The sequence below is a fragment of the Malus sylvestris genome, chromosome 3 (genome assembly GCF_916048215.2).
Source record: "Malus sylvestris chromosome 3, drMalSylv7.2, whole genome shotgun sequence".
Taxonomy (NCBI): domain Eukaryota; kingdom Viridiplantae; phylum Streptophyta; class Magnoliopsida; order Rosales; family Rosaceae; genus Malus; species Malus sylvestris.
The window spans coordinates 36,002,363-36,029,195 of record NC_062262.1 but is presented as its reverse complement, the minus strand read 5'-3'; the positions used below and the strand labels follow the sequence as shown (position 1 = coordinate 36,029,195).

The 26,833-nt window shown below is 40.3% G+C and overlaps 2 protein-coding genes, 1 long non-coding RNA gene and 1 pseudogene across 9 annotated transcripts; 3 read left to right on the top strand and 1 right to left on the bottom strand.

Moving 5' to 3' along the window:
* LOC126614798 (U1 small nuclear ribonucleoprotein A-like) lies at nt 1–26,833 on the top strand. 2 transcript variants are annotated; one of them, XM_050282476.1, is made up of 5 exons: nt 1–373; nt 920–1,013; nt 1,154–1,242; nt 1,897–2,191; nt 26,701–26,833. In XM_050282476.1, exons 1-4 carry the CDS (start codon nt 89–91, stop codon nt 2,182–2,184), a joined length of 756 nt encoding a protein of 251 aa, XP_050138433.1. In that variant the 5' UTR covers nt 1–88; the 3' UTR covers nt 2,185–2,191; nt 26,701–26,833. The 2 variants fall into 2 exon arrangements, with proteins under 2 accessions (XP_050138433.1, XP_050138432.1); XM_050282475.1 differs by lacking the exon at nt 26,701–26,833 and having other exon boundaries at nt 1,897–2,323.
* On the top strand, nt 3,742–23,412 carry LOC126614789 (poly [ADP-ribose] polymerase 2-like). Of its 6 annotated transcripts, none has more exons than XM_050282465.1 (18): nt 3,742–3,920; nt 4,013–4,310; nt 4,463–4,581; nt 4,683–4,764; nt 5,107–5,339; nt 5,493–5,619; nt 5,808–5,863; nt 6,280–6,353; nt 6,586–6,632; nt 6,714–6,763; nt 6,914–6,976; nt 7,080–7,160; nt 21,134–21,244; nt 21,380–21,455; nt 21,592–21,734; nt 22,015–22,088; nt 22,377–22,482; nt 22,595–23,412. In XM_050282465.1, exons 1-18 carry the CDS (start codon nt 3,837–3,839, stop codon nt 22,688–22,690), a joined length of 1,920 nt encoding a protein of 639 aa, XP_050138422.1. In that variant the 5' UTR covers nt 3,742–3,836; the 3' UTR covers nt 22,691–23,412. The 6 variants fall into 6 exon arrangements, with proteins under 6 accessions (XP_050138422.1, XP_050138421.1, XP_050138423.1 ...); XM_050282464.1 differs by lacking the exons at nt 21,134–21,244; nt 21,380–21,455; nt 21,592–21,734 and adding exons at nt 7,266–7,376; nt 7,523–7,598; nt 7,737–7,879; XM_050282462.1 differs by lacking the exon at nt 21,134–21,244 and adding an exon at nt 7,266–7,376 and having other exon boundaries at nt 3,743–3,920.
* On the bottom strand, nt 11,718–12,671 carry LOC126614814 (uncharacterized). The gene is made up of 2 exons (XR_007620537.1): nt 12,331–12,671; nt 11,718–12,218 (listed from the first exon to the last, which is right to left on the bottom strand). It is a non-coding gene; the product is annotated as an uncharacterized LOC126614814 (long non-coding RNA).
* Nucleotides 23,995–26,693, top strand: LOC126617233 (U1 small nuclear ribonucleoprotein A-like; annotated as a pseudogene).

Here is a 26,833-nt window from a genome sequence, read left to right as displayed (position 1 = left end):
CCGTCGAGCTCGTCAGTCAGCTTAAACCCCTTCCATCTCCACCACAGCTTCAAAACAAAATCCGAAATTGGGAACTGAGAAAGAAGACATGGCCGAGAACAACAACGGCGGCGGCGACGGTGGCGTTGGTGGTGGTGGAGAAGTGTCGGCGAACCAGACGATCTACATCAACAACCTGAGCGAGAAAATAAAGCTGGACGAACTGAAAAAGTCGCTTCTGGCGGTGTTCTCGCAGTTCGGGAAGATTGTGGAGGTCTTGGCTTTCAAGACGCTCAAGCACAAAGGCCAAGCCTGGCTCGTCTTCGAGGACGTCTCCTCCGCCACCAAAGCCCTTCACCAAATGCAGGGCTTCCCCTTTTACGACAAGCCCATGGTATGCAATTCTAACCTAATTTTATGTAATTGTTTAATTTAGAAATTTAATATTAGTTTGATTTTATTTTGTTCCTCAAATTCCATTTATTTTGTTAGCATAGTGCAGAAAAAAGAGTATGTAATTAGTTGAATAGAAATGGTAGAAAAAAGGAATTTACTTGTTGTAAAATCAAATTTGGGAATATTTAGGCATGATCCAGCTCTTGTTATTAGTCAGTCTCGATGATGCCCGAACGCGTAAACTCTACTGGCTACATGCTGTCAATGTCATAGGGACTGCGAGTGGGGAGGGGAGATTGGGAGGGTTTAGGTTAGGGCAGGTTTTCGCTGCCATTCATATGATTGTTCTTTTGCATTGTCTAGAATTTGGCCTTTTGATCGGTGAATAAGCACATTGGCATGTCAAGTGATGGATGGATTATGTTTCACACAACCATTCTTTATCCTAGTTAGATGGATATAATGAATTGTGATTACCGTAAGATTTTCCCGTTTAATTTGTTTTGTTTTTTGGAATCATTTTACTGATATGTGATTAATACAGAGAATACAATATGCCAAGACGAAATCAGATGTGATAGCAAAAGCTGATGGTACTTTTGTTCCACGCGAAAGACGAAAGAGGCATGAGGAAAAGGGTAAAACATGATCTCTCGTTTATAAAAGCGATGTGACAATAAGATATATCTTTTGAAAAAAAAATTGCGGTTTTGATGTATGCTTGATGCATTTGTTTTTTATGATCTTAAAATTTGTTTTTCTGTTCCTTATACGGCAGGGAAAAAACGAAAAGAGCAACTTGATGCGAGCCAAGCCGGAATGGGTGGCGTTCCTGCTTATGCTGGTCCCTATGGTTCAGCACCTCCGGTAAGCAAGTTTTCTGTTTCATCGAGGGATAACTTACTCCCAAATTCAGCTTTGTTTATACCTTCACTATTTATGTTTTGATTTGGATATCTATGATCATATTTATTACATGTCGTGATTGGTGTTGCTTGAACTGAAACAACTCTTAACTGATTCTGAAGTTTATTTGGTGGAAAAATTGCACGTGACTCATAAAAGTTGGGAAGTTGACAAGTTACTTGGAACGTAAACAAATTAGATAGGTGTATAACAACTGGAAACTGTTATGAAAAATACACGGATAAAGTAATTTTTTGGTTTATTTCGGTGATTGGAAAAAAATTTCATTCAAGTAGTGCCCTTCATGGTTTATCTATTTCAAGTTTGTATTGGTTCATTGAAACTGGTGTATTTGACATGAAATTAGTAGAAAGCACTGTGCTGGGTTATCGAATCATGGAGTTAACTGTTACTAGTTACACTTTGCTATCTAAATCCGGCTCGAAAATTGTATTACGCATTAAAGTGGGAGTCTAGGCTCAAGCATGCTCCTTGGATAAGTTTATAATCTGCGGCTTAGCCCGTTTGGTTGATTTTAAAATGATGAAACTTATTCCTCAATTATATGCTCTTGTGCAATCCTTGACCACTCTTCTCTCTCACAAACTTGTGCAGCTTTCCCAAATACCGTATCCTGGTGGTGTGAAGTTACCTGAGGCTCCTGCTCCACCAAACAACATACTATTTGTTCAGAATCTTCCGCAGGAGACAACTCCCATGATGCTGCAAATGCTCTTCTGCCAGTATGCTGGTTTTAAGGAGGTTAGAATGGTCGAAGCGAAGCCTGGTATTGCTTTTGTGGAGTATGGAGACGAGATGCAATCAACAGTAGCAATGCAGGAACTCCAAGCTTTTAAGTTGACACCGCAGAGTTCGATGTTGATTACCTATGCCAAAAAGTAGGATTTAGGTCTTCGCTATTCATGTAAGCTGCAGCCATGGATCCTTAACTAGAATGTTGTTAATCCGTTGAGATACAATGCTTCGATGTATTATTATTGCCGGGATATATTAGAAAAGGGAAAAAAATTACGGAGCCAAATTTTCGTTTTCATGTGCTCATATGAGCATCCCCAGATTCACCATGGATTATGTTCTGTCTACTTGTAAGTACAAATTGCATCTGATATTTTCCTTTTGGTGGAAAACACATTTCGGTTTGGTTTTGCAACACTAATTTTTTACGATCTTATACATACAAAACTTTCCGATCTAGCATATGCTTTGGTGTATATTTTTGATATCACGGCTAAAACCCCAGGTATACACCGGAACATACTAGAATTTTCAATATCCTTGTAAGCATGTACAACTTTGCAAGACGTCTAATTACATTCCCGAAAAATCTAAAACATCCCTACTGGAAGGACGCATTGATGGAGTTTGCAAAGAAATGCTCATGAACCACCTCCTTTCGCGGGGTGGAGAGCTGCCTCCAAGGAGGGTCCTTCGAATTGGCGCAACTTCCACACATGAAGATGCTTGTCCAGAACCATCCACTCCCACAATTTTCTACAACCCCGTGACAAATTTGAATGTTAACATATTGCTGAACCAGAAGGAAGAGTTGGCGTACTATATCGGTAGACAAACTTGTCATGCAAGGAATTGTGGGTAGGCATACTTGTGGATTCAGTACATCGATCTTCCGGATAATTTCATCCTATAACATTTGAAACGATGACAAAATAAGCGAAAAAACTTACAACATATGTACAGGCACTTAGCAGTAAAATCTATTTTATTGAGCACGATGATCGTCAGACCGATAATTTCTTGGTTGTATGACATTGCTAGTTAGTTTAGGTTATGGGAGGCAAAGGAACCATGAAGTAGCAAAAGGAATGTTTTTTAGCCATGAACAAAGAGTGAAAGTAGCTCTTAAAATTCCTGGACTTTGCATCACAATCCCAAGAAGGAGCCGTCCGAGTCCCATGTCGAAAATCTTGTTAATGGTCTCGTCACCATTTATCCATGGCAGTGCTGGCACGCAGTTTTTGCCTTCCATACACCCTTCAGGCACACTACCAGTTTGCTCTACCATGATTCCTGCCATGATTCCTGGGACCTTTTTCTTACCTATCAGCCTCTCCAGTCCATGAAAACCTGCATTGGCGTGTTGAGATTGAAGTCCATCCCTTTATCCTGAATCCGTTAAGGTCCTCGTACCGCCACCTTCCACCGCCATTAGCATCTCATGTTTTCGTGTTCATGGTCTGAAGCTCCTCTGAATTTTCGAGGGAGCGGACAAAGAACAGAGCGCGGGAAATGTAAGAGAGATTATGAAAGCGAGATGGAAGTTGATTTCAATGGCGTTTTGGTGTTTGTTTGACTCGGTTTATATAAGACCCGAATTAATTCGGCATAAACCCGGTGGGCCTGACCATAACATTGGGACTGCGCGCACAAGTCAAATAACTAGTAAAACTAAAAGCCCGCAGAAAGCCCGCCAAAAGAAGCTTGCTGCGGACGCTGGGGAGTAAGAAGACCTCCACACTGTAACTCCCGCTTCAAAATCCCTCCTCCGCTTCACAGTTTCAACCATCTCCCCCCCAATGGCAAGCAAGCTCAAAGTAGAAGAGCTCCGAAACGAATTGGCTCAGCGTGGTCTCACCACCACCGGAGCGAAGCCCACCCTGGTCGGACAACACCCCCTCTCTCTACTCTCTCTCTCTCTCTCTTTCTCTTTCTCTCCAAGATTCTCTGGTATATTGATTTTGTTTTTCTGCAGGTTCGGAGGCTCGATTCTGCTCTTCGCGAGGAGAAGAAGCAACCCACAGGCGCAAGTGATGGTTCAGCAGCAGGAGCTTCACTGGTTAGTAGAAAGAGGGAAAGGAAGTTAATTGAAGAGGAGGGAGGTGGGGATTCAAATGTGTCCGAGAAAATGAAGGCCACCGAAAAGTTTAGGGGCATGAGCGTGAAGCAATTGCGCGAAGAAGCCGCTCTTTGTGGAGTTTCGGCAACTGGGTCGAAAAAAGAATTGCTGGAGAGGCTTTCTGAACATTCCGATGGCATTCCTCTAGGTAAAGGTATGAGCTTTCACATTCTGTGTTTGGCTGCCAAGAAATATTTTGTTGGAAATGACTAGTAATAGATGTCTCAATTTATATCCGAGTGAAGATTTTTTGTTTTTCGAATTACAACTGGGTGTTTATTTTGTTATGCTCTGTGGTGATGCTAGCTAATGAGGAAGGAAATGGCGGCAAGGAGAAGATAATAACCGCAACCAAAAAGGGTGCGGCGGTACTGGATCAGTGGCTACCGGATGACATAAAGGCACATTATCATGTTTTGCAACTGGCAAGTCTATATTGATAAGTCAATTTCATTTCTTGCTTAGTAATTGGTGTCAATTCCATTTGTTTCTAATTAGGAATTATCGAATGATGTTTTTGGTGTAGGGGGATGATATATACGATGCCATGTTAAACCAGACCAATGTCGGTCATAACAATAACAAGTTCTATCTGATTCAAGTTCTTGGTAAACCCTTTCCTCCTTTCAACAAATAATTAGTCAACTAGATCTTCGGATTGTCGTAATTTTGAATTCATAGCAATGCAGATGGAGTTAGGGTGACACTTGTGATTCTAGCAATCAAACTTATCAAGTTATATAAAATTTCACCGAGAAGTTGAGAACGATTTCAGTTTGTAACTAATACTGATTATAATGGTTAACAAATTACAGAAACATCATTTATGCTTTTTTCACATATATAAAGTTTCATCTGCTCCATTGAGTTATGATCCTCATGGCATTGGCGCATTACACAAGTTCAGGCCATGTGTACTCATCCGCATTTTATTTCTTTGTAACATGCAGAATCAGATGTTGGTGGAAGTTTCATGATTTACTATAGATGGGGGAGAGTAGGTGTCAAGGGTCAGAACAAGCTAGCTCCTCATGCATCCCGTGAGAGCGCGATCAATGAGTTTAAACAGAAATTCTATGACAAAACCAGGAATGATTGGTCCAATCGAAAAATGTTCCAGCCTATCCCATCCTGCTATATGTGGATAGAAATGGATTACAATGAAAAGGAAGAGCAGTCAGCTGTCAGTATCCACAACTCTTGGTTTATGTTTGTATAAATTTCTAAATTCTGGATTCCCTGAAGCGATTCTGCAAATTACTGAGGACATGTCTTTCCTAATGAAAAGGAAAATTATCTTGCTTGCTCCTTCTTATTATTTGATAATGATTATCAGGTTGAAGAAAAGAATGGCTCTGCTTTAGGACGTCAACCTTTGGAAACACAACTTGAGCCCTGCATTGCAAAGTTTATATCTCTTATTTGCAACATCGGCATGATGAAGCAGCATATGATGGAAATAGGTTAGTCTGATTCACTGTCAAAAAGACATTATATTGCAAATTACAGCTCATAATAATCTAAGGCTGTTCAGTTGCTTAAATTGGAATAATAATTTTATTTGGAGACTCAAACGTTTCTTTCAGTGTATTCTGTTTAGTTGACTGATGTACTTTTTCCCTTATTTGGACACATTCTTCTTCTTTGGTAGGATACAACGCTGATAAGTTGCCTCTGGGTAAACTTAGCAAATCAACAATTCTAAAGGTAAGCTTTTGGCCTATGAAGTGAAGTCTCCTCCAGTTCATGCTAGTTATTTTGTTGTTGAAAGTTAATTGTAGGAAATTGCTTGGCTCCTTTAGATCACATTTTGACATCTATGCAAGAAAAGAAAAAGTTTTGTGTGCATGTCAAACTGAGATTTGCAAGTAGGAATGGCTGCTTCCATGGCAAGGGGGCGTGTATTTTCCATAATTGTATTTCAGTTACTGGTTAAGCTGAACAACTGAAAAGGATATTTGCTAAAACTTCTGTCAGGACTTTCTCTAAATTAACTTGAAACAATTCAGTATGAATTTTGGTACAAAACATTGAAGTTTCGTGTATAGTGTCTTCTCTTTCAATCCGTTTCTCCATGAAGATTCAACGAACCAATAATATATTTTTTTTTTAAAAACATATAGGGCTATAACATCCTGCAGAGGATTTCTGATGTGATTGGCTCATCTAACAGGAAATTAATCGAACAATTAAGCGGGTAAGGTTTCTCTCTCTCTCTCTCTCTCTCCCTCCCTACCCCCCCCCCCCCCCCCCCCCCCCTCTCTCTTTCAAAACCCCAACAAAAGAGTGATTTCATTTGTTAATTCTTTAAAATATACTGTTAACAAAATGCTTGATTAATATATACCTCTTTTCTTCTCTTCCTTTGGTACCTTTAGCCTTAAATAATTTTGGAATTCCAATTTTTGATGGGCATCATCCTCTTGCAGAGAGTTCTACACTGTCATTCCTCATGACTTCGGGTTTAAAAAAATGCGTGAGTTCTCTCTCTCTCTCTCTCTCTCTAAGTGATTGTAAGAGAAGGCATCTAATTGGTTTGGAAATATGAGTAATGCAGATAACTTTGTGATTGATACTCCTCAGAAGTTGAAACACAAGCTAGAAATGGTAATTCTTTCTTTAATTTGTTTCATGTATATGTGTGGATAGTTCGGCTAAGAACTTCCAAACTTAAATCAAAGGTTATTTTCCTTTGAATAAGTATCGTGCCACCTACAAGTGCTATTTGTGTGTTTATTAACTCTTCTATACTTGAAGGTTGAAGCACTAGGTGAAATTGAGGTTGCAACGAAATTGTTGAAGGATGACACAGGAATGCAGGTAAATCTCTTTTAGTCTTGTTCCTCATGGTTCACTTGTGGACTTGCCCTTATGTCCTAGTATCTATCCTTCCTACTAATGTATGTTTCTGCCACCATTATAGGGAGATCCCTTGTATTCCAGTTATCAACGCCTTCATTGTGAGCTGACACCGGTTGGTGCTGATTCTCATGAATTTGATATGGTAACTATGAGTTATAAGCAATGGAAATTCGAATACAAACAAAATTAAGCAAATTCAACTTACACTGTTGGTGCTGATTCTCGTGAATTTTATTGCTGTTGTCAGATTACAAAATATTTGCATAATACTCATGCAAAAACACATTCAACTTACACTGTTGATATTGTTCAAATATTCCGCACATCTAAAGAGGGTGAAGTTGAACGCTTCAGAAAGGTTGGGTTGATCTATGAGAGGCTTTTCATAAAATGTTTCATCCATCTTGGATAATTTTACAAGTACTTGAAATTTCCTTGTTGGTCTTGAATATCCTACATTTTTAGTTTAAGCAATTTCTAATTGTGTTTTACTCTTGCGAGCAGTTTTCTAGTACGAAAAATAGAATGCTTTTGTGGCATGGTTCTCGTCTTACAAATTGGGCTGGCATATTATCTCAAGGTGATCCTTTATGGTTTAGCTTCGAATCATGGGTGGGTGTGTTTGCATGTGTGTGTCACTGTGTGCACACTCATGCAGATACAATATGAATGTTTTACTGCTTAATAATTTAGTTAAACATGTGTTGTGACAACCCAGGCTTGCGCATAGCTCCACCTGAAGCCCCAGTGACTGGTTACATGTTCGGGAAAGGAGTTTACTTCGCAGACATGTTCTCCAAAAGTGCAAATTATTGCTATGCATCTAATGGCTGTACATCTGGGGTGCTTCTTCTATGTGAGGTAGTCTTTCAAGTTTCATCAAGTAGAAAAACATAAAATTTATACTAAAAACAAAAATACCTTGTGTTAAGAGTGGTTTTGCATCAGATTATCAAATATATCCTTCAATGCATTGTATATCATTAAGATCAAGATTTATACGAGAGACGAGAAAAATATTTCTGGATTAAAAATTTGAATTTCCCCTACCGCAGATCTGCTACCCTTGAAAGCCCAACTGAATGCCTAGGGAGTTTTTCGCACTGTATGTGACTTTTTTCGCACTAAATGTTCTAAATACTTATAAACTATGGTTTATTTAGGTTGCGTTGGGCGACATGGCTGAGCTTTTAACCGCTAAGTACGATGCTGACAAGTTACCTGTAGGAAAACTAAGGTTTGCGTCTCTGTTTTCTTTATTTGACCCTCCCATCTATTGCTCATAAGTAATAACTAAACTGTTTTAAGTAATGAAGATTCTTCTGGTCATTTATGCTTTTGGTATTTTGCATTGGAAGTTTATCTTCCCTTCCGTATAATCTTTGTGTTTTGTTAGACAAATAAGTTTATCTGCATTGTGTGAGAGAATTAACTTTTGACGAAAACTTGTTGCATTATCTCCATTTTTTCGAAACTAAGACGTGTATTGCTTGACTTAATTTGGCATGTAACATAATACTGCAGCACTAAAGGAGTTGGGGGAACTGAACCAGATTTTTCAGAAGCTCAGTTACTAGATGATGGTGTCGTGGTTCCCCTAGGAAAGCCGAAAGAGAATACAAGCCGCCCGAAGGTAGAAATACATCATTTTTTTTCGAATTACTTTGGATGTGAATTTGATTTGGAACTGTTGAACCAGGCAGGCAGCTTCATTGTAAATTAATCTTTGTTTACGTGCACCTTGCAGGGTTCATTACTGTACAATGAGTACATAGTTTACAATGTGGAACAGATCAGGATGCGCTACGTTGTTCAAGTTAATTTCAATTTCAAGTTATGATTAGCATCTGGATATATGGAACTAGATATGATCAGTGTTGTAGTCATGTACATTTTGCCTTTATTTATTTATCTTTGTTTTTCGACTTGTCTCCTCCGTTCTTTCCTTGCAAATCACACTTTGACACATGCATATATGACTCATGGAAAACACAAATAGAAAAATTTGTGCACGTATGTCGTATTGTGATTGACAGAGAATGGGAACGCCTAATTTCAATGGAAAGAAACAACTATTTATCTCATATTTTTACTCTTTCTAAACATGAATTCCACTTTAAGAGTACTTCTGCCCCAAATATTAGCATAATCCTTGTTTTGTAATACTAATAAAATTGAGTGAAATATCAGTAGATTAATAGCTAGTCGGTGTTAAAGCAAAGAAATGGATAAGAAAATGAAGAAATCCCAATAAAGATGCACCTACCCAGACAAAATTAGTCTTACATATTGACAACTAGAATGGTACTTCTTAACAACATTGGTAGGGGCACGAACAGGTGCATAACCAATGGTCTATTCCATCAAGACGAAAATAGGATATGCAGGGTTAAGGTTTGGGAATATTTTCCCTTATTCTTGAAGTTTTAGGTCTTAGGTACCAAGGATCATGCTTCTAGCATTATGCCACACCTTGGCAGGCCCTGATTTTACCATATGTAAAAACAAACTCGAAATTGGATTGTGAAAGAATATGCCATTCGGTGTATCCCTACCAAAGCAGTGCATCACCATTCGGTAGGCTTTGACCGAACTAGGTTGAGCTATTCGGTAGACTCCAGTCGAACTGAGTCCATACTATTTTCTCACGTTTGTGGTAGTAATCAGATTAGAGAATTTGGTAAACTTCCGCTATCTACACTGCTGCTTCAGGGGCGAGTTAGAAACAAGGAAGGACGAGAAAAATATTCTCCAATCAAAATTCGATCGGATTTATAAACTTCAGAATTGTACTCATGCATGGACGTAATCACGGTGTGTTTCAGGCAATGTTTTTCATGATTAAGCGGTCCATAGAAGCGAACCAAAGAGCCATGGAATCTTCGTTCGGGAGGTATTTCCATTTGTAATGCTTTGGGCATAAGTCTTCAAATGAAGATCATGGTGGAGGCTTATTCAACTTTTCCATGCCATTTGTTGGCGTCAATGATTTCTCAGTTTCTTTAATAGTCAAGTGAAGATTCACGTCTTGTACCCCACATAAAGTGGTTTTTATTAAAAACATCCAAATCAAGGAAAATCAAACTTGTGACGGTTCGACAATCCACAAAATTGGAGGGAACAAAAGTGTGATCTGGACTATGGGAATGAATCATCCATAAGCATCAAAGTTAGAACATGGTTTTCATGAAAAACATCGGGTTTTCCTGGGTGTATTGTTTTATGAAATCTTCGGGTTTCAAAGGCTTTAAATTTGAAACTACAGGTTCAATTTAGTTTATGAACGTTTAGTTCATAAAGGAGAGAGGTTCCTGCAAGAACACATAATGCAATATACAACTAAGTGTAGTGGATTTGAGGTTCTTCGGGAACTCAAGTGTGAGTGCTTCAGGACTACGAAAGTAAGTTAATGGTTCAAAGTATAAAAATAAATGATTGAATCGTTAATGTCCAAAAGTGATCTTCAAGTCAATAATTTTGGATTCATTATCAGATTAATGGATTGCAGGTCACTTTTAATAATTGGGACTAAACATGGTCGATCGTAGAAGCAAAATAATGACTTCGGATCATATTCACTTTTGATGGCTTTGGGCCAAATAATTAAGAAAATATAACCTAGTGTGGCTTTAACCAAAAACGTCTAAAAATATTTGGGTATGGTTAAGAAGCAGGGGATACCAAAATATGTCATTGCGTCGAAAAAAAAAAAAACTTGAAAGGACACAGCCTAACATGGGTGGGCTGGTAGTGTGAGGCACGGCCCTGCAGCAAGCTGTAGGCCTTGGGTTACATTCCACGGCTGCATAGCAGCCTAAATTGGCTGCAAGTCAGCAGGCCAGGGAAATGTGACATAGCCCAGCCGTACGAGGCTGGCTGGTATTGGGCATTAGCGTGAAAAGAGGCCCAGCATGCGCTGGCTTCTTGGTTGACGCAATGTAAGCCCAGCTATTACTGGCGTTTAAGAAGTAGGCTGAGATACAGGCTTTTAGAACAAACTGGGGCGTGAAGCCCATGGACCCAATTGTAGCACAAAACCCAAAAGGCTACCATGTCGCAGACCCAAGCTTCAGGCTTGGTGATGTGGCTTGGCGTGGCTAAAAGCCGCAAAAACAAATCCCTAAGTTTTCTTTCTTTTTTCTTTTTCGACATCTAGGGTTTGGAAAACCCTTCTTACTTCTAATTTATTTCGATGTTTTGACTCACAAATTCCACATAGCAAAAAAATTTGTGTAATGCATGAAACAAATATATATATTGACAAATATATAAACATATACAATATATATATCGGAAGGAAAATATAAACATAGGGGGTTCAAGCATCATGAGGAATGTTTTCATGCTTCAAGATCGTTTCAAATATCTTATTTTATTTTAAGCGTACCTAATTGGCAGAAAACAAAGGCCTTTGAATTTGTAGAAGATCCTTCTCAGAAAGCCGGAATTGCATCTCCAATGCGTTGTATCATGTTCAACAAAGAAAAAATAAATTGGATCAATAGCATGTAGATCAATTTAATAAAGTAATAAAGTAATCATAAAAAGAATGATTAAAACGTAATACTCCTCTGATTGAAGAATAAACTCTCTTTAGTGAAGCGTCAAGAGTGTTTTGATAACGTGTTGTATGCATAATTTACTAAACAATTATGGAGGCCAGAGAGAGGGAATGTGCGGCAATAGAGAGAAAGAGAGATGTGTAATTGTGGGTGTGTTCTATTCCACCTCATTATGCCTTTATTTATAGTGGTAGGGAAGGTTAATTCCTTACCCTTTAGGATTACAATATTTAATAGGTAATCTACTCCTAATAGGAATATAAGGGCCCGTTTGTTTGACCGGATTAGGAAGGATTGGACTGGACTAGACTAGACTGTAGTCCTTTGTTTGGTCTGCACCAGGATTAGGTTTAATGAGCTTAGGTCGGACTCGCTCGGATTAACCACCTCGCTACGAGTTCTTAATGAGGATCCCCAATTTCGGCCGGATTCGTAAGCCCTCTTCTGATAGAGAGAAAATCGCGAGAGAGTTAGTAGTCCAAGACCCAACGTCGCTCGTCCTACTTGTCGCACATCGCTCCCTCCTTACCCTGCTCCATCTTCTTCCTCACTTCCACAAGCATTTTCAAACCCATATCCCGCAAAATTCAAAAAAAAAAAAAAATGTAGTCGTTCCTTTTTTCAAATTCAGATCCAACCTGCAAAATAGAACCCAGAAACCATAAAACACAAAAAATAAAAAAAATAAAAAAAATCTGCAGTGGTTATAAGCTTAAATCAACGATGGGATTGATTAAAGGCAAACCGAACCAGAAAACATGAAACTCCTTGATTGCAGACCTTCTCCATCTCTCACTTTCGAGCCAATCGCACATGCAACCCGCTCCCAACTCCTAAATTTTCAATCTCTTTCTTGCTTTGTGGTTTGATTGTGAAGATTTGCAGTCGATTATGAAATTGGGAGATGAATAGCTTTTGGGTTTAATTTTGATGTTAATTTCTTTCATCAAAAGAGGGAGATGAATAAAGAACAAAATGAAGAAAAAAAAGGAGATGAAGAGGAAGAGGGACGAAGAAAAAAAGGGAGAGGGACGAAGAAAAATTAGGAAGAAAACAAAGGGAGAGGGGCGGAGAAAAAGGAAGAAAAAGGGGATGAATGGAATTGGGAATGGAAGGAGGCTTCTAGAATGAGAAAATAGGCAGATTTAATAATAAAATATTACTAAATATTTATTAAATAATGTAAAATATTAATAAATATGAATTAAATAATATAATATTAGAATTTGTTATTAATCTATTTCTTAGTCTTGACACTGCACCAAACGCTTCACTAAACTAGTCCAGCTTAGTCTAGTCTAAGCCAATCCAGTTTAGTCCCTGCAGCTAGTTCAGTCCGTGACAGTCCGATGCAACAAACGCACCCTAAGACATATTCCAAGATATACTATGATTTACACAATCACATTCCTAATCTAATAGGACTGCAACAGTTTGATTAATTAACATAAAAATAAGGGTAAAAAACTGTTTACTACTCTCATGTTTTGTGGTTTTCAACATTTAGTACATCAAGTTTTTTCGTCTCAGATTCATACCTAAAGTGTAAATTTTGGGACAGTCTCATACATCTGTTAGTCAAACTGTTAAATTTACCGTTAATTGTGACGTGGCACCATGATTGATCGCCACGTGTCATTCACGTTTTTTTTTTTTTTCTTTTCTTCTTTCTTCTTCTTCCTCTTCTTCCTTCTTTTGCAACGTTTTTTTTTCCTCCGTGTTCCTCCTTCCTTCCCCTTCTTCCCCTTCTTCTTTCTTCTTCCTTCTCCTTCTCCTTCTCCTTCTTCTTCTTCTTCCTCCGAATTGGGGATTTTTTTTTCTTTTTTTTTCTTTCTTCTTCTTCCTCCTTCTTCCTCTTTCTTCTTCTTCTTCTTCCTTCGACTGCAACTTCTTTTTTTTATTTTTTATTTTTCTTCCTCCTTCTCCTTCTTCCTTCCTCCTTCTTCCTTCCCCTTCTTCTCCTTCTTCCTTTTTCTTCCTTCTTCCTTTTCCCCTTCTTCTCCTTCTTCCTTCTTCCTTTTTCTTCCTTCTTCCTTTTTCAAACATCTCTCCCCCAATGGCAAGCAAGCTCAATGTAGAAGAGCTTGGAAACCAATTGGCTCAGCGTGGTCTCCCCACCACCGGAGCGAAGGCCACCCTGGTATGACAACACCCCCCCCTCTCTCTCTCTCTCCAAGATTCTCTGGTATTGATTTGATTTTCTGCAGGTTCAGAGGCCCGATTCTGCTCTTCGCGAGGAGAAGAAGCAACCCACAGGTGCAAGTGATGGTTCAGCAGCAGAAGCTTCACGGGTTAGTAGAAAGAGGGAAGGGAAGTTAATTGAAGAGGAGGGAGGTGGGGAGTCTACTGTGTCCGAGAAAATGAAGGCCACCGAAAAGTTTAGTGGCGTGAAGCAATTGCACGAAGAAGCCGCTCTTTGTGGAGTTTCGGCAACTGCGTCGAAAAAACTGGAGAGGCTTCCTGAACATTCTGATGGCATTCCTCTAGGTAAAGGTGCGAGCTTTCACATTCCGTGTTTGGCTGCCAAGAAATATTTTGTAGGAAATGACTAGTAATAGATGTCTCAATTTTTATCCGAGTGAAGATTTTTGTTTTTCGAATTACAACTCGGTGTTTATTTTGTTATGCTCTGTGGTGGTCCTAGCTAATGAGGAAGGAAATGGCAGCAAGGAGAAGATAGTAACCGCAACCAAAAAGGGTGCGGCGGTACTGGATCAGTGGCTACCGGATGACATAAAGGCAGATTATCATGTTTTGCAACTGGCAAGTCTATATTGATAAGTCAATTTCATTTCTTGCTTAGTAATTGGTGTCAATTCCATTTGTTTCTAATTAGGAATTATCTAATGATGTTTTTGGTAGCAAATTACTGAGGACATGTCTTACCTAATGAAAAGGAAAATTATCTTGCTTGCTCCTCCTTACTATTTGATAATGATTATCAGGTCGAAGAAAAGAATGGCTCTGCTATTGGACGTCAACCTTTGGAAACACAACTTGAGCCCTGCATTGCAAATTTTATATCTCTTATTTTCAACATCGACATGATGAAGCCGCATGTGATGGAAATAGGTTAGTCTGATTCACTGTCAAAAAGATATTATATTGCAAATTACAGATCATAATAATCTAAAGCTGTTCACTTGCTTAAATCGGAATAATAATTTTATTTGGAGACTCAAACGTTTCTTTTGGTGTATTCTGTTTAGTTAACTGATGTACTTTCTCTCTCTCTCTCTCTCTCTCTCTCTCTCTCTCTCTCTCTCTCTCTCTCTCTCTCTCTCTCTCTCTCTCTCTGTGTGATTGTAAAAGAAGGCATCTAATTGGTTTGGAAATATGAGTACAACAACAACAACAACAACAAAGCCTTTTCCCACTAAGTGGGGTCGGCTATATGAATCCTAGAACGCCATTGCGCTCGGTTTTGTGTCATGTCCTCCGTTAGATCCAAGTACTCTAAGTCTTTTCTTAGAGTCTCTTCCAAAGTTTTCCTAGGTCTTCCTCTACCCCTTCGGCCCTGAACCTCTGTCCCGTAGTCACATCTTCGAACCGGAGCGTCATTTGGCCTTCTTTGCACATGTCCAAATCACCGGAGCCGATTTTCTCTCATCTTTCCTACAATTTCGGCTACTCCTACTTTACCTCGGATATCCTCATTCCCAATCTTATCCTTTCTCGTGTGCCCACACATCCCACGAAGCATCCTCATCTCCGCTACACCCATTTTGTGTACGTGTTGATGCTTCACCGTCCAACATTCTGTGCCATACAACATCGCTGGCCTTATTGCCGTCCTATAAAATTTTCCCTTGAGCTTCAGTGGCCTACGACGGTCACACAACACGCCGGATGCATTCTTACACTTCATCCATCCAGCTCGTATTCTATGGTTGAGATCTCCATCTAATTCTCCGTTCTCTTGCAAGATAGATCCTAGGTAGCGAAAACGGTCGCTTTTTGTGATTTTCGCTAGATTGCTCCGGTCATTAGTGTGGATAAGTATATAAATGGATAGAGATAGGAAAGCAAACACAAGATGTGCGTGGTTCACCCATATTGGCTACGTCCACGGAATAGAAGAGTTCTCATTAATTGTGAAGGGTTTACACAAGTACATAGGTTCAAGCTCTCCTTTAGTGAGTACAAGTGAATGATTTAGTACAAATGACATTAGGAAATATTGTGGGAGAATGATCTCGTAATCACGAAACTTCTAAGTATCGGAGTGTGGAGTCGTCTTGACTTGCCTTATCTGTCTCATAGGTAGATGTGGCATCTTCTCTGGAAGTACTCTTCCTCCATCCAGGGGTGGTATCTTTAACTGGTGGAGATGCACAAGGTAATGTATCAATTTCACTTGAAGCTTACTTGTAGTTTCAGGCTTGGTCAAGCGCGATACAAACCATGTAGTAGGAGTCCCCAAGTCGCCGAGCTAGGGGGTCTGCTGAAAGAGGTGACAGACAAGGTAAGCAATCAGAGCTCCGACTGATTGTTCACCTTCTCCCCATCTTGCAGCAGCATGAAGGATAAAGAGAAGAAAAATGAGAAGAGATGATATGAGATACTTTTGCTTTTGAAGAAGTAACTTTCCACAGGCTTATTCTTGAACTGAGCTGGAGGGTTTTCTGGTTTCCTCCAGAGTATAAGGCCGACTGAAGAATTTGAGGGTCAAAACAAGTCCATCAAATCTAGAGTACGTTCCACCCTGCTGATATGGGATACTTTTGCTTTTGACAGAGTAATGGATGTATCGGCACGTGTGCTGTTACGCTTGTCTCCACATGCTTCCTTGTATCCTTCGCACTTGCCCTATCTGTTCCTCAAGCAAATGCGGAATCTTCCCTGGAAACATAAGATGTTGAAGATGAGTACTCGAGAGCAATGCCAGGTAAGTAATCAGGTAAGGGGTTCCAGGCAGTCAGATCCTGGCTGGAAGCTTGATTCCAAGTGCTGACTGATTGCTCTCTTTCTCCTTGTCTTGCAGGTAAAAACAAGGCCAAAGGAAAAGACAGGGAAAAAGCATGATATGGGATACTCTTGCTTTTAACCCTGATGATATGAGATATTCTTGCTCTAGTATAGCTTGTTTGCAGAGGTATTATCGGGGGGAAAGAAAGCTGAATATTTCGAAAGGCTTCGTTGGGAGTGCCCTCTCAGATATGATGAAGGGTTGAGCATTTTTGCAGGTCTGCCTGTCCGTTGGGGATGGGGGTCGACATATATAGGAGTCTCCCTAACAAGTAGTAATGCTATTCCTTTACCCTGCTTGGTCATAGCACGGTAGTGGGAGCTGCCAGTTTCACATGTTTTAACTCTGTCAGAGCACTTTGAAAAAGTGGTCTGTGGTATCTGGCTCTCGAGATTCGGAGAACGATGCCTCTTCGATTTTTGAGAAAGCAATCATGCTGGGGGTCTGGCTCTCGAGATTCGGAGAGCAGTGTCTCTTCGATTTTTGAGGAAGTAATCATGTTGGGAGTCTGGCTCTCGAGATTCGGAGGGCGGTGCCTCTTCGATTTTGGAGCAAGCAATCTTGTTGGGAGTGTTGTCTCGAATGTGAGTAAAGGTTGGGCATGTTTGCTAGTCTACCTTGCCACGAAGCACAAAGGTTGACACACAGGGACTTTCCAATTATCCAGCAATGGTACTGTTCCTTTACCCTCTCTTCGATTTTGAGAAAGTAGTCATGTTGGGAGTCTGGCTCTCGAGATTCGGAGGACGGTGCCTCTTCGATTTTGGAGCAAGCAATCTTGTTGGGAGTGTTTTCTCGAATGTGAGTAAAGGTTGGGCATGTTTGCTAGTCTACCTTGCCACGAAGCACAGAGGTTGACACACAGGGACTTTCCAATTATCCAACAGTGGTATTGTTCCTTTACCCTTGTGGGTAATAATATGGTAGCTAGACCTTCAAAATTTATGTGTCTAAACTTTGTTAGTGCTGTTTCTTTGCTATTCTTTCACCTTTCTTGGTCAGAGCGATGTAGTGGGAGCTGCAAGCTTCACGTGCTCAACTTTGGCAGAGAACTTTGGCAAAGTTATCTGTGGTACCCATGAGCTATTGTTGCGTGTGGGAAGTGGGTGATTGAACAGTAAGATTCATGTGCTTTCTACTTCACCAGAAGTCTTCGACAGAATGCCCATAATTTCTGCAAAGCTGAGTGTGCGTGTGACAGGTGCTGACAAGGCTAGAAAAGTAGGTGCCTCTTCGATTTCTGAGATCGGCCCTCGTGGTCTCTGAGCAGCCCAGCTTTTGAGAAAGCGCGCCTCTTCGATTGATTCGGAGAACGATGCCTCATCGATTTTTGAGAAAGCAATCATGCTGGGGGTCTGGCTCTCGAAGATTCGGGGAGCAGTGTCTCTTCGATTTTTGAGAAAGTAATCATGTTGGGAGTCTGGCTCTCGAGATTCGGAGGGCGGTGCCTCTTCGATTTTGGAGCAAGCAATCTTGTTGGGAGTGTTTTCTCGAATGTGAGTAAAGGTTGGGCATGTTTGCTAGTCTACCTTGCCACGAAGCACAGAGGTTGACACACAGGGACTTTCCAATTATCCAGCAATGGTACTGTTCCTTTACCCTCTCTTCGATTTTTAAGAAAGTAGTCATGTTGGGAGTCTGGCTCTCGAGATTCAGAGGACGGTGCCTCTTCGATTTTGGAGCAAGCAATCTTATTGGGAGTGTTTTCTCGAATATGAGTAAAGGTTGGGCATGTTTGCTAGTCTACCTTGCCACGAAGCACAGAGGTTGACACACAGGGACTTTCCAATTATCCAGCAGTGGTACTGTTCCTTTACCCTTGTGGGTAATAATATGGTAGCTAGACCTTCAAAATTTATGGGTCTAAACTTTGTTAGTGCTGTTTCTTTGCTATTCTTTTACCCTTCTTGGTCAGAGCGATGTAATGGGAGCTGCAAGCTTCACGTGCTCAACTTTGGCAGAGAACTTTGGCAAAGTTTTCTGTGGTACCCATGAGCTATTGTTGCGTGTGGGAAGTGGGTGATTGAACAGTAAGATTCATGTGTTTTCTACTTCCCCAGAAGTCTTCGACAGAATGCCCATAATTTCCGCAAAGCTGAGTGTGCGTGTGACAGGTGCTGACAAGGCTGGAAAAGTAGGTGCCTCTTCGATTTCTGAGATCGGCCCTCGTGGTCTCTGGGGAGCCCAGCTTTTGAGAAAGCGAGCGCCTCTTCGATTTCTGAGATCAGCCTTCGTGGTCTTTGAGCAGCCCAACTTTTGAGAAAGCAAACGCCTCTTCGATTTCTGAGATCAACCCTCGTGATCTCTAAGCAGCCCAGCTTTTGAGAAAGCAAACGCCTCTTCGATTTCTGAGCAGACGCCTCTTCGATTTCTGAAGCTCCGTCGAGTGCAGATTTTTATAAGGGCTGTCATTAAGTTCCAAAGCACACTTGAATCTCCACCAGTAGAAGCTTCATTTTTGCACTTCTAAGATCTTGATTTGTCCGACCTCTTCTCTCTTCAACACCTTTGAAAATGTCTGGCCCCTCCGACCGTCGTTTTGACTTGAACCTTGTTGAAGAGGCAGCCCCGCCTTCTCCAGACAACATATGGCGCCCATCCTTCGTCTCCCCTACTGGTCCTCTTACCGTTGGGGATTCCGTGATGAAGAATGATATGACCGCTGCGGTGGTGGCCAGGAACCTTCTCACTCCCAAAGATAACAGACTACTTTCCAAACGGTCTGATGAGTTAGCTGTTAAGGATTCGCTGGCTCTCAGTGTTCAGTGTGCAGGTTCTGTGTCTAATATGGCCCAACGCCTATTTGCTCGAACCCGCCAAGTTGAATCATTGGCGGCTGAAGTGATGAGTCTCAAACAGGAGATTAGAGGGCTCAAGCATGAGAATAAACAGTTGCACCGGCTCGCACATGACTATGCTACAAACATGAAGAGGAAGCTTGACCAGATGAAGGAAACTGATGGTCAGGTTTTACTTGATCATCAGAGATTTGTGGGTTTGTTCCAAAGGCATTTATTGCCTTCGTCTTCTGGGGCTATACCGCGTAATGAAGCTCCAAATGATCAACCTCTGATGCCTCATCCTTCTAGGGTTCTGTCCAGTACTGAGGCTCCAAATGATCCCCCTCCGGTGCCTTCTCTTTCTGGGGCTCTACCGACTGCTGAGACTTCTCCTAAGCAACCTTTGTGAAGGCTCCCTCTTGTGTGTTTATTTTGACTCATGTATATGTACATATTTGTAGCTTATCGGGGATATCAATAAATAAGCTTTCCTTCATTTCAACGTATTGTGTTAAATACACCAAAGCCTTCTTCGCTAAGTTCTTTGAATTTTTTTTTGTTGAAGCTTGTATGTTGAAGCTTTCTGAGTGGAGCATGTAGGTTGGGGTAGTGTTCCCTTAATTTTCCGAGTGAGGAAAACTTCTCGGTTGGAGACTTGGAAAATCCAAGTCACTGAGTGGGATCGGCTATATGAATCTTAGAACGCCATTGTGCTCGATCCTGTGTCATGTCCTTCGTTAGATCCAAGTACTCTAAGTCTTTTCTTAGAGTCTCTTCCAAAGTTTTCCTAGGTCTTCCTCTACCCCTTCGGCCCTGAACCTCTGTCCCATAGTCGCATCTTCTAATCGGAGCGTCAGTAGGCCTTCTTTGCACATGTCCAAACCACCGTAACCGATTTTCTCTCATCTTTCCTTCAATTTCGGCTACTCCTACTTTATCCCGGATATCCTCATTCCTAATCTTATCCTTTCTCGTGTGCCCACACATCCAACGAAGCATCCTCATCTCCGCTACACCCATTTTGTGTACGTGTTGATGTTTCACCGCCCAACATTCTGTGCCATACAGCATCGCCGGCCTTATTGCCGTCCTATAAAATTTTCCCTTGAGCTTTAGTGGCATACGGCGGTCACATAACACGCCGGATGCACTCTTCCACTTCATCCATCCAGCTTGTATTCTATGGTTGAGATCTCCATCTAATTCTCCGTTCTTTTGCAAGATAGATCCTAGGTAACGAAAAGTAATGCAGATAAATTTGTGATTGATACTCCTCAGAAGTTGAAAGACAAGCTAGAAATGGTAATTCTTTCTGTAATTTGTTTCATGTATATGTGTGGATAGTTCGGCTAAGAACTTCCAAACTTAAATCAAAGGTTATTTTCCTTTGAATAAGTATCGTGCCACCTGCATGTGCTATTTGTGTGTTCATTAACTCTTCTCTACTTGAAGGTTGAAGCACAAGGTGAAATTGAGGTTGCAACGAAATTGTTGAAGGATGACACAGGAATGCAGGTAAATCTCTTTTAGTCTTGTTCCTCATGCTTCACTTGCAGACTTGCCCTTATGTCCTAGTATCTATCCTTCCTACTAATGTATGTTTCTGCCACCATTATAGGGAGATCCCTTGTATTCCTGTTATCGAAGCCTTCATTGTGAGCTGACACCGGTTGGTGCTGATTCTCATGAATTTGATATGGTAACTATGAGTTATAAGCAATGGAAATTCGAATACAAACAAAATTAAGCTAATTCAACTTACACTGTTGGTGCTGATTCTTGTGAATTTTATTGCTGTTGTCAGATTACAAAATATATGCGTAATACTCATGCAAAAACACATTCAACTTACACTGTTGATATTGTTCAAATATTCTGCACATCTAAAGAGCGTGAAGTTGAACGCTTCAGAAAGGTTAGGTTGATCTATGAGAGGCTTTTCATAAAATGTTGGATAATTTTACAAGTACTTGGAATTTCCTTCTTGGTCATGAATATCCTACATTTTTATTTTAAGCAATTTCTAATTGTGTTTTACTCTTGTGAGCAGTTTTCTAGGACAAAAAATAGAATGCTTTTGTGGCATGGTTCTCGTCTTACAAACTGGGTTGGTATATTATCTCAAGGTGATCCTTTATGGTTTAGCTTCGAATCATGGGTGGGTGTGTTTGCGTGTGTGTCACTGTGTGCACACTCGTGCAGATACAGTATGAATTTTTTACTGCTTAATAATTTAGTTAAACATGTGTCGTGACAACCCAGGCTTGCTCATAGCTCCACCTGAAGCCCCAGTTACTGGTCACATGTTCGGGAAAGGAGTTTACTTTGCAGACATGTTCTCCAAAAGCGCAAAGTTTTGCCATGCATCTAATGGCTGTACATCTGGGGTGCTGCTTCTATGTGAGGTAGTCTTTCAAGTTTCAGCAAGTAAAAAACATAAATTTTATGCTAAAAACAAAAATACCTGGTGTTAAGAGTGGTTTGGCATCAGATTATCAAATATATCCTTCAATGCATTGTATATCATTAAGATCAAGATTTATACGAGAGACGAGAAAAATATTTCTGGATTAAAAATTTGAATTTCCCCTACCGCAGATCTGCTACACTTGAAAGCCCAACTGAATACCTAGGGACTTTTTCTCATTAAATGTTCTAAATACTTTTAAACTATGGTTTATTTAGGTTGCGCTGGGCGACATGGCTGAGCTTTTAACCGCAAAGTACGATGCTGACAAGTTACCCGTAGGAAAACTAAGGTTTGCGTCTCTGTTTTCTTTATTGGACCCTCCCATCTATTGCTCATAAGTAATAACTAGACTGTTTTAAGTGATGAAGCTTCTTCTGGTCATGTATGCTTTTGGTATTTTGCACTGGAAGTTTATCTTCCCTTCTGTATAATCTTTGTGTTTTTTTAGACCGAGAAGTTTATCTGCATTGTGTGAGAGAAGTAACTTTTGACGAAAACTTGTTGCATTATCTCCATTTTTTTCGAAACTAAGACGTGTATTGCATGACTTAATTTGGCATGTAACATAATATTGCAGCACTAAAGGAGTTGGGGGAACTGAACCAGATTTTTCAGAAGCTCAGTTACTAGATGATGGTGTCGTGGTTCCCCTAGGAAAGCCGAAAGAGAATACAAGCCACCAGGTAGAAATACATCATTTTTTCGAACTACTTTGGATGTGAATTTGGTTTGGAACTGTTGAACCAGGCAGGCAGCTTCATTGTAAATTAATCTTCGTTTACGTGCACCTTGCAGGGTCCATTAACGTACAATGAGTACGTAGTTTACTCTGTGGAACAGATCAGGATGCGCTACGTTGTTCAAGTTAATTTCAATTTCAAGAATGATTAGCATCTGGATATAGGTTGCGTTTGTTACGCGGGACGGGATGGAATGGAGTGGGACGAGTCGTTCCGTCCCACGTTTGGTGTGCCTAAAACGAGTGGAATGCGCTGTTCCACGGAACAAGTTTTGGATGATTTTTCGTTCCGCTCCCCTGTGGAACGACTCGTTCCACATCTGTGAAACACAAAATTATAACATTTTTGTCTCCTTCCTCCTCGCTTCCATCTGAGGGCATGGGGTCGAAATTATAACCTTTCCGTCTGCACCTACGCCTTCCTCTACCACCAGAAGGCAAACCAGAGCAGCCGACGACGACGAACAAGAAGAAGAATTAGAAGATCCAATCTCATTCAGGCCGTGCGATCGGAGCAATGGCTTGGTGGTGCTGGCGTCCCTAGCCGCCGTTGGATGAGTTGACTCGGAGATAGTGAGGGAGGAAGAGTCGCCGTGACCGTCTCCGGAGAAGCAGTGGCCGATCAGGGGCTGCGATCGGAGGGAATAGAAGTCGAAGTCGGCGATCTGGGTTTTGTTTATTGATCAATATTTGTGATAAGATCTGTTGGTTTTTGTTGAAATGGCATGTGGATTCGTGGGTTTTAGGGGGTTTTCGTTTTTGATGAAAATGTTCGAGGATTTATGAATTGGGTTCTTGAATTTACATGCAGACACTTTTTAGATTCTTGAATCAGATGCAGGAAGATCCAATCTGAATTGGGTTTTGCAATTAAGTTTATTATGCTTCATTATCTGGTTTGTTGATTTATCAGTTCCATGTGACTCGTTCCCGGGCAGTCTCTGCACCTCTGGCTGTGGCTCCGCAGTCATTTGTGTTCCGTTCAACGCGTACCAAACGCAGAACGGAACAACCAACATGTTCCGTCCCATCCGGTCCGCGTACCAAACACTACCATATGGAACTAGATATGATCGGTGTTGTAGTCATGTACATTTTGCCTTCATTTATTTATCTTTGTTTTTCAACTTGTCTCCTCCATTCTTTCCTTGTAAATCACATTTTAACACATGCATATATTACTCATCGAAAACACAAATAGAAAAAATTGTGCACGAATATCGTATTTTGAGTGACAGAATGGGAACGTCTAATTTCAACAGAAAAAAACAACTATTTATCTCATATTTTTACTCTTTCTAAACATGAATTCCACCTTAAGAGTCCTTCAGCCCCAAATACTAGCACAACCCTTGTTTTGTAATACTAATAAAATTGAGTGAAATATCAGTAAATTAATAGCTAGTCGGTGTTAAAGCAAAGAAATGGATAAGAAAATGAAGAAATCCCAATAAAGATGGACCTACCCAGACCACCACAAGTACCTTTTGTGGTGTTGTTCTTTTTAGTGCTTGAATCCAAGTCAAATATATCAATCAAGTATGGTGGAAAAAATTGAAGTTTATGGGGATTGGGGAAGGAAGGAAAGGAAGCATGATTGAGTTTCACATTCAAATCCCCTACATACATACATGAGTGTGTAACCAAATAAAGCATTTACTACGACACCCCATTTTTCAAGCACTGGCTGCAAACACACGCCAAGTATTTATGTTCCTACACTTAAGATTTCATCATGACCTCATCCAGAATCTATGTTCTTCTAACACAATTTTGTGGTTTTAGAGGGCGACCTCAAATTTCAATTTTTACTTAAACGAGTCTCCACGTCGGACTTGAACAAGAAAGACTCGAGTGTAACATATGCGTTGGTGAGAGATACAGAAGGAGATGAATAGTGATTACCGGAAGACTTTCCTGTTTTTTAATTTGTTTTGTTTTTTGGAATCATTTTACTGATATGTGATTAATACAGAGAATACAATATGCTAACACACAATCGGATAGCAAAGGCTGATGGTACTTTTGTTCCACGCGAAAGACGAAAGAGGCATGAGGAAAAGGGTAAAACATTCTCTCCGTTTATAAAAGCATTTGTTTTTTATGATCTTAAAATTTGTTTTTCTGTTCCTTATGCGGCAGGGAAAAAACGAAAAGAGCAACATGATGCGAGCCAAGCCGGAATGGGTGGCGTTCCTGCTTATGCCGGTCCCTATGGTTCAGCACCTCCGGTAAGCAAGTTTTCTGTTTCATCGAGGGATAACTTACTCCCAATTTCAGCTTTGTTTATACCTTCACTATGTTTGCTCCTTAAATCCGCCATGGGCCTTGCGGGCATACTGGGGATTTGCTCACATACGAGATTGATGGGTGTGAGCGTGCCACTACTAGATGCCGCTGGTAGACGGGATTTGAATGATTGAGGTTGCGCCTGAGTTTGACTTCGAACCAAGAGATTGTGCCATTGAGTGAGAGTTACTCAAATTAAGGTTCTTTATTTGCCTTAAAAATAAGGACTTTACTTATATGGAGAGATAGAACAATATGTAAATGACAAGGTTGCTTGGAAATATAAATAACAGAGGAAAGTGACTAATATATTGCAGATTGCTTGTAGATTAAATGACTGAAAGAGGGTTGTACATAAAAGCTACAAATCAGATCGATACTACAAGTGAGTAGCAGATCTAATAAACAAGAAAAGCAAAGGATGCTTGGCTAAAAATAAATGTCTACAAGGAAGCTGATGAGCTAATTTGAGTAGAGTTTTGATTGGTTGTTTTGAGTGTGTATAATCATTCTCCATCTGCTTCTTTATATAGAGGTCTGGAAGAGCCCCCTTGCTGAGATCTTTGTACTTGCCCGAAAGAAGCTTGGGCAGCTTGCATTGCATTTGCCAACTTGCATGTAGAAACAATATTAAAAGAGGAACTTGCATTTCTACCACATGCTTTCATCACATATTTTCCCACTTGTAATAAACTAACATTTAAAAGAAGCAAGTTGGCTTCTTTCGCATGTTCTTTGTTCGAAAGCTCTCATGGTGCATTCTCATCCACTTGCATGAAAAATCATGCATTTGTCTTGATTAATCAATTCTTTTGGCAAACCTCCACCACTCAAACAAATAGGAGAAACAATATTATAGTGTCAAACCCCTCCACTTGATAGCTAAATATCTTCAAAGTTAGTCTTCTTGCTCATTAATCCTCTAAATGCCATATTTTACCCAAATTGCCCAAATAAGTAAAAATGGGTATATTTTGAGTACAAACACACTATTTATGTTTTGATTTGGATATCTATGATCATATTTATCACATGTCGTGATTGGTGTTGCTTGAACTGAAACAACTCTTAACTGATTCTGAAGTTTATTTGGTGGAAAAACTGCATGTGGCTCATAAAAGTTGGGAAGTTGACAAGTTACTTGGAACGTAAACAAATTAGATAGGTTTATAACCGCTGGAAACTGTTGATGAAAATACACGGATAAAGTAGTTTTTTTTGGTTTATTTCGGTGATTGGAAATTTTTTTCATTCAAATAGTACCCTTCATGGTTTATCTATTCCAAGTTTGTATTGGTTCATTGAAACTGGTGTATTTGACATGAAATTAGTAGAAAGCACTGTGCTGGGTTATCGAACATGGAGTTCACTGTTACAAGTTACACTTTGCTATCTAAATCTGGCTTGAAAATTGTATTACGCATTAAAGTGGGAGTCTAGGCTCAAGCATGCTCCTTGGATAAGTTTATAATCTGCGGCTTAGCCCGTTTGGTTGATTTTAAAATGATGAAACTTATTCCTCAATTATATGCTCTTGTGCAATCCTTGACCACTCTTCTCTCTCACAAACTTGTGCAGCTTTCCCAAATACCGTATCCTGGTGGTGTGAAGTTACCTGAGGCTCCTGCTCCACCAAACAACATACTTTTTGTTCAGAATCTTCCGCAGGAGACAACTCCCATGATGCTGCAAATGCTCTTCTGCCAGTATGCTGGTTTTAAGGAGGTTAGAATGGTCGAAGCGAAGCCTGGTATTGCTTTTGTGGAGTATGGAGACGAGATGCAATCAACAGTAGCAACGCAGGAACTCCAAGCTTTTAAGTTGACACCACAGAGTTCGATGTTGATTACCTATGCCAAAAAGTAGGATTTAGGTCTTCGCTATTCGTGTAAGCTGCAGCCATGGATCCTTAACTAGAATGTTGTTAATCCGTTGAGATACAATGCTTCGATGTATTATTATTGCCGGGATATATTAGAATAGGGAAAAAAAATTACGGAGCCAAA

What these genes read in the sequence shown, in the direction of transcription:
- LOC126614798 (XM_050282476.1), top strand. Translation starts at nt 89, where the DNA reads ATGGCCGAGAACAACAACGGCGGCGGCGACGGTGGCGTTGGTGGTGGT. An exon ending in CCTTTTACGACAAGCCCATG is followed by an intron (nt 374 to 919) that starts GTATGCAATTCT and finishes TGATTAATACAG; the next exon opens with AGAATACAATATGCCAAGAC. An exon ending in CCTATGGTTCAGCACCTCCG is followed by an intron (nt 1,243 to 1,896) that starts GTAAGCAAGTTT and finishes AAACTTGTGCAG; the next exon opens with CTTTCCCAAATACCGTATCC.
- LOC126614789 (XM_050282465.1), top strand. Translation starts at nt 3,837, where the DNA reads ATGGCAAGCAAGCTCAAAGTAGAAGAGCTCCGAAACGAATTGGCTCAG. An exon ending in TGAAACACAAGCTAGAAATG is followed by an intron (nt 6,764 to 6,913) that starts GTAATTCTTTCT and finishes CTATACTTGAAG; the next exon opens with GTTGAAGCACTAGGTGAAAT. An exon ending in AAGTTGAACGCTTCAGAAAG is followed by an intron (nt 21,245 to 21,379) that starts GTTAGGTTGATC and finishes TCTTGTGAGCAG; the next exon opens with TTTTCTAGGACAAAAAATAG.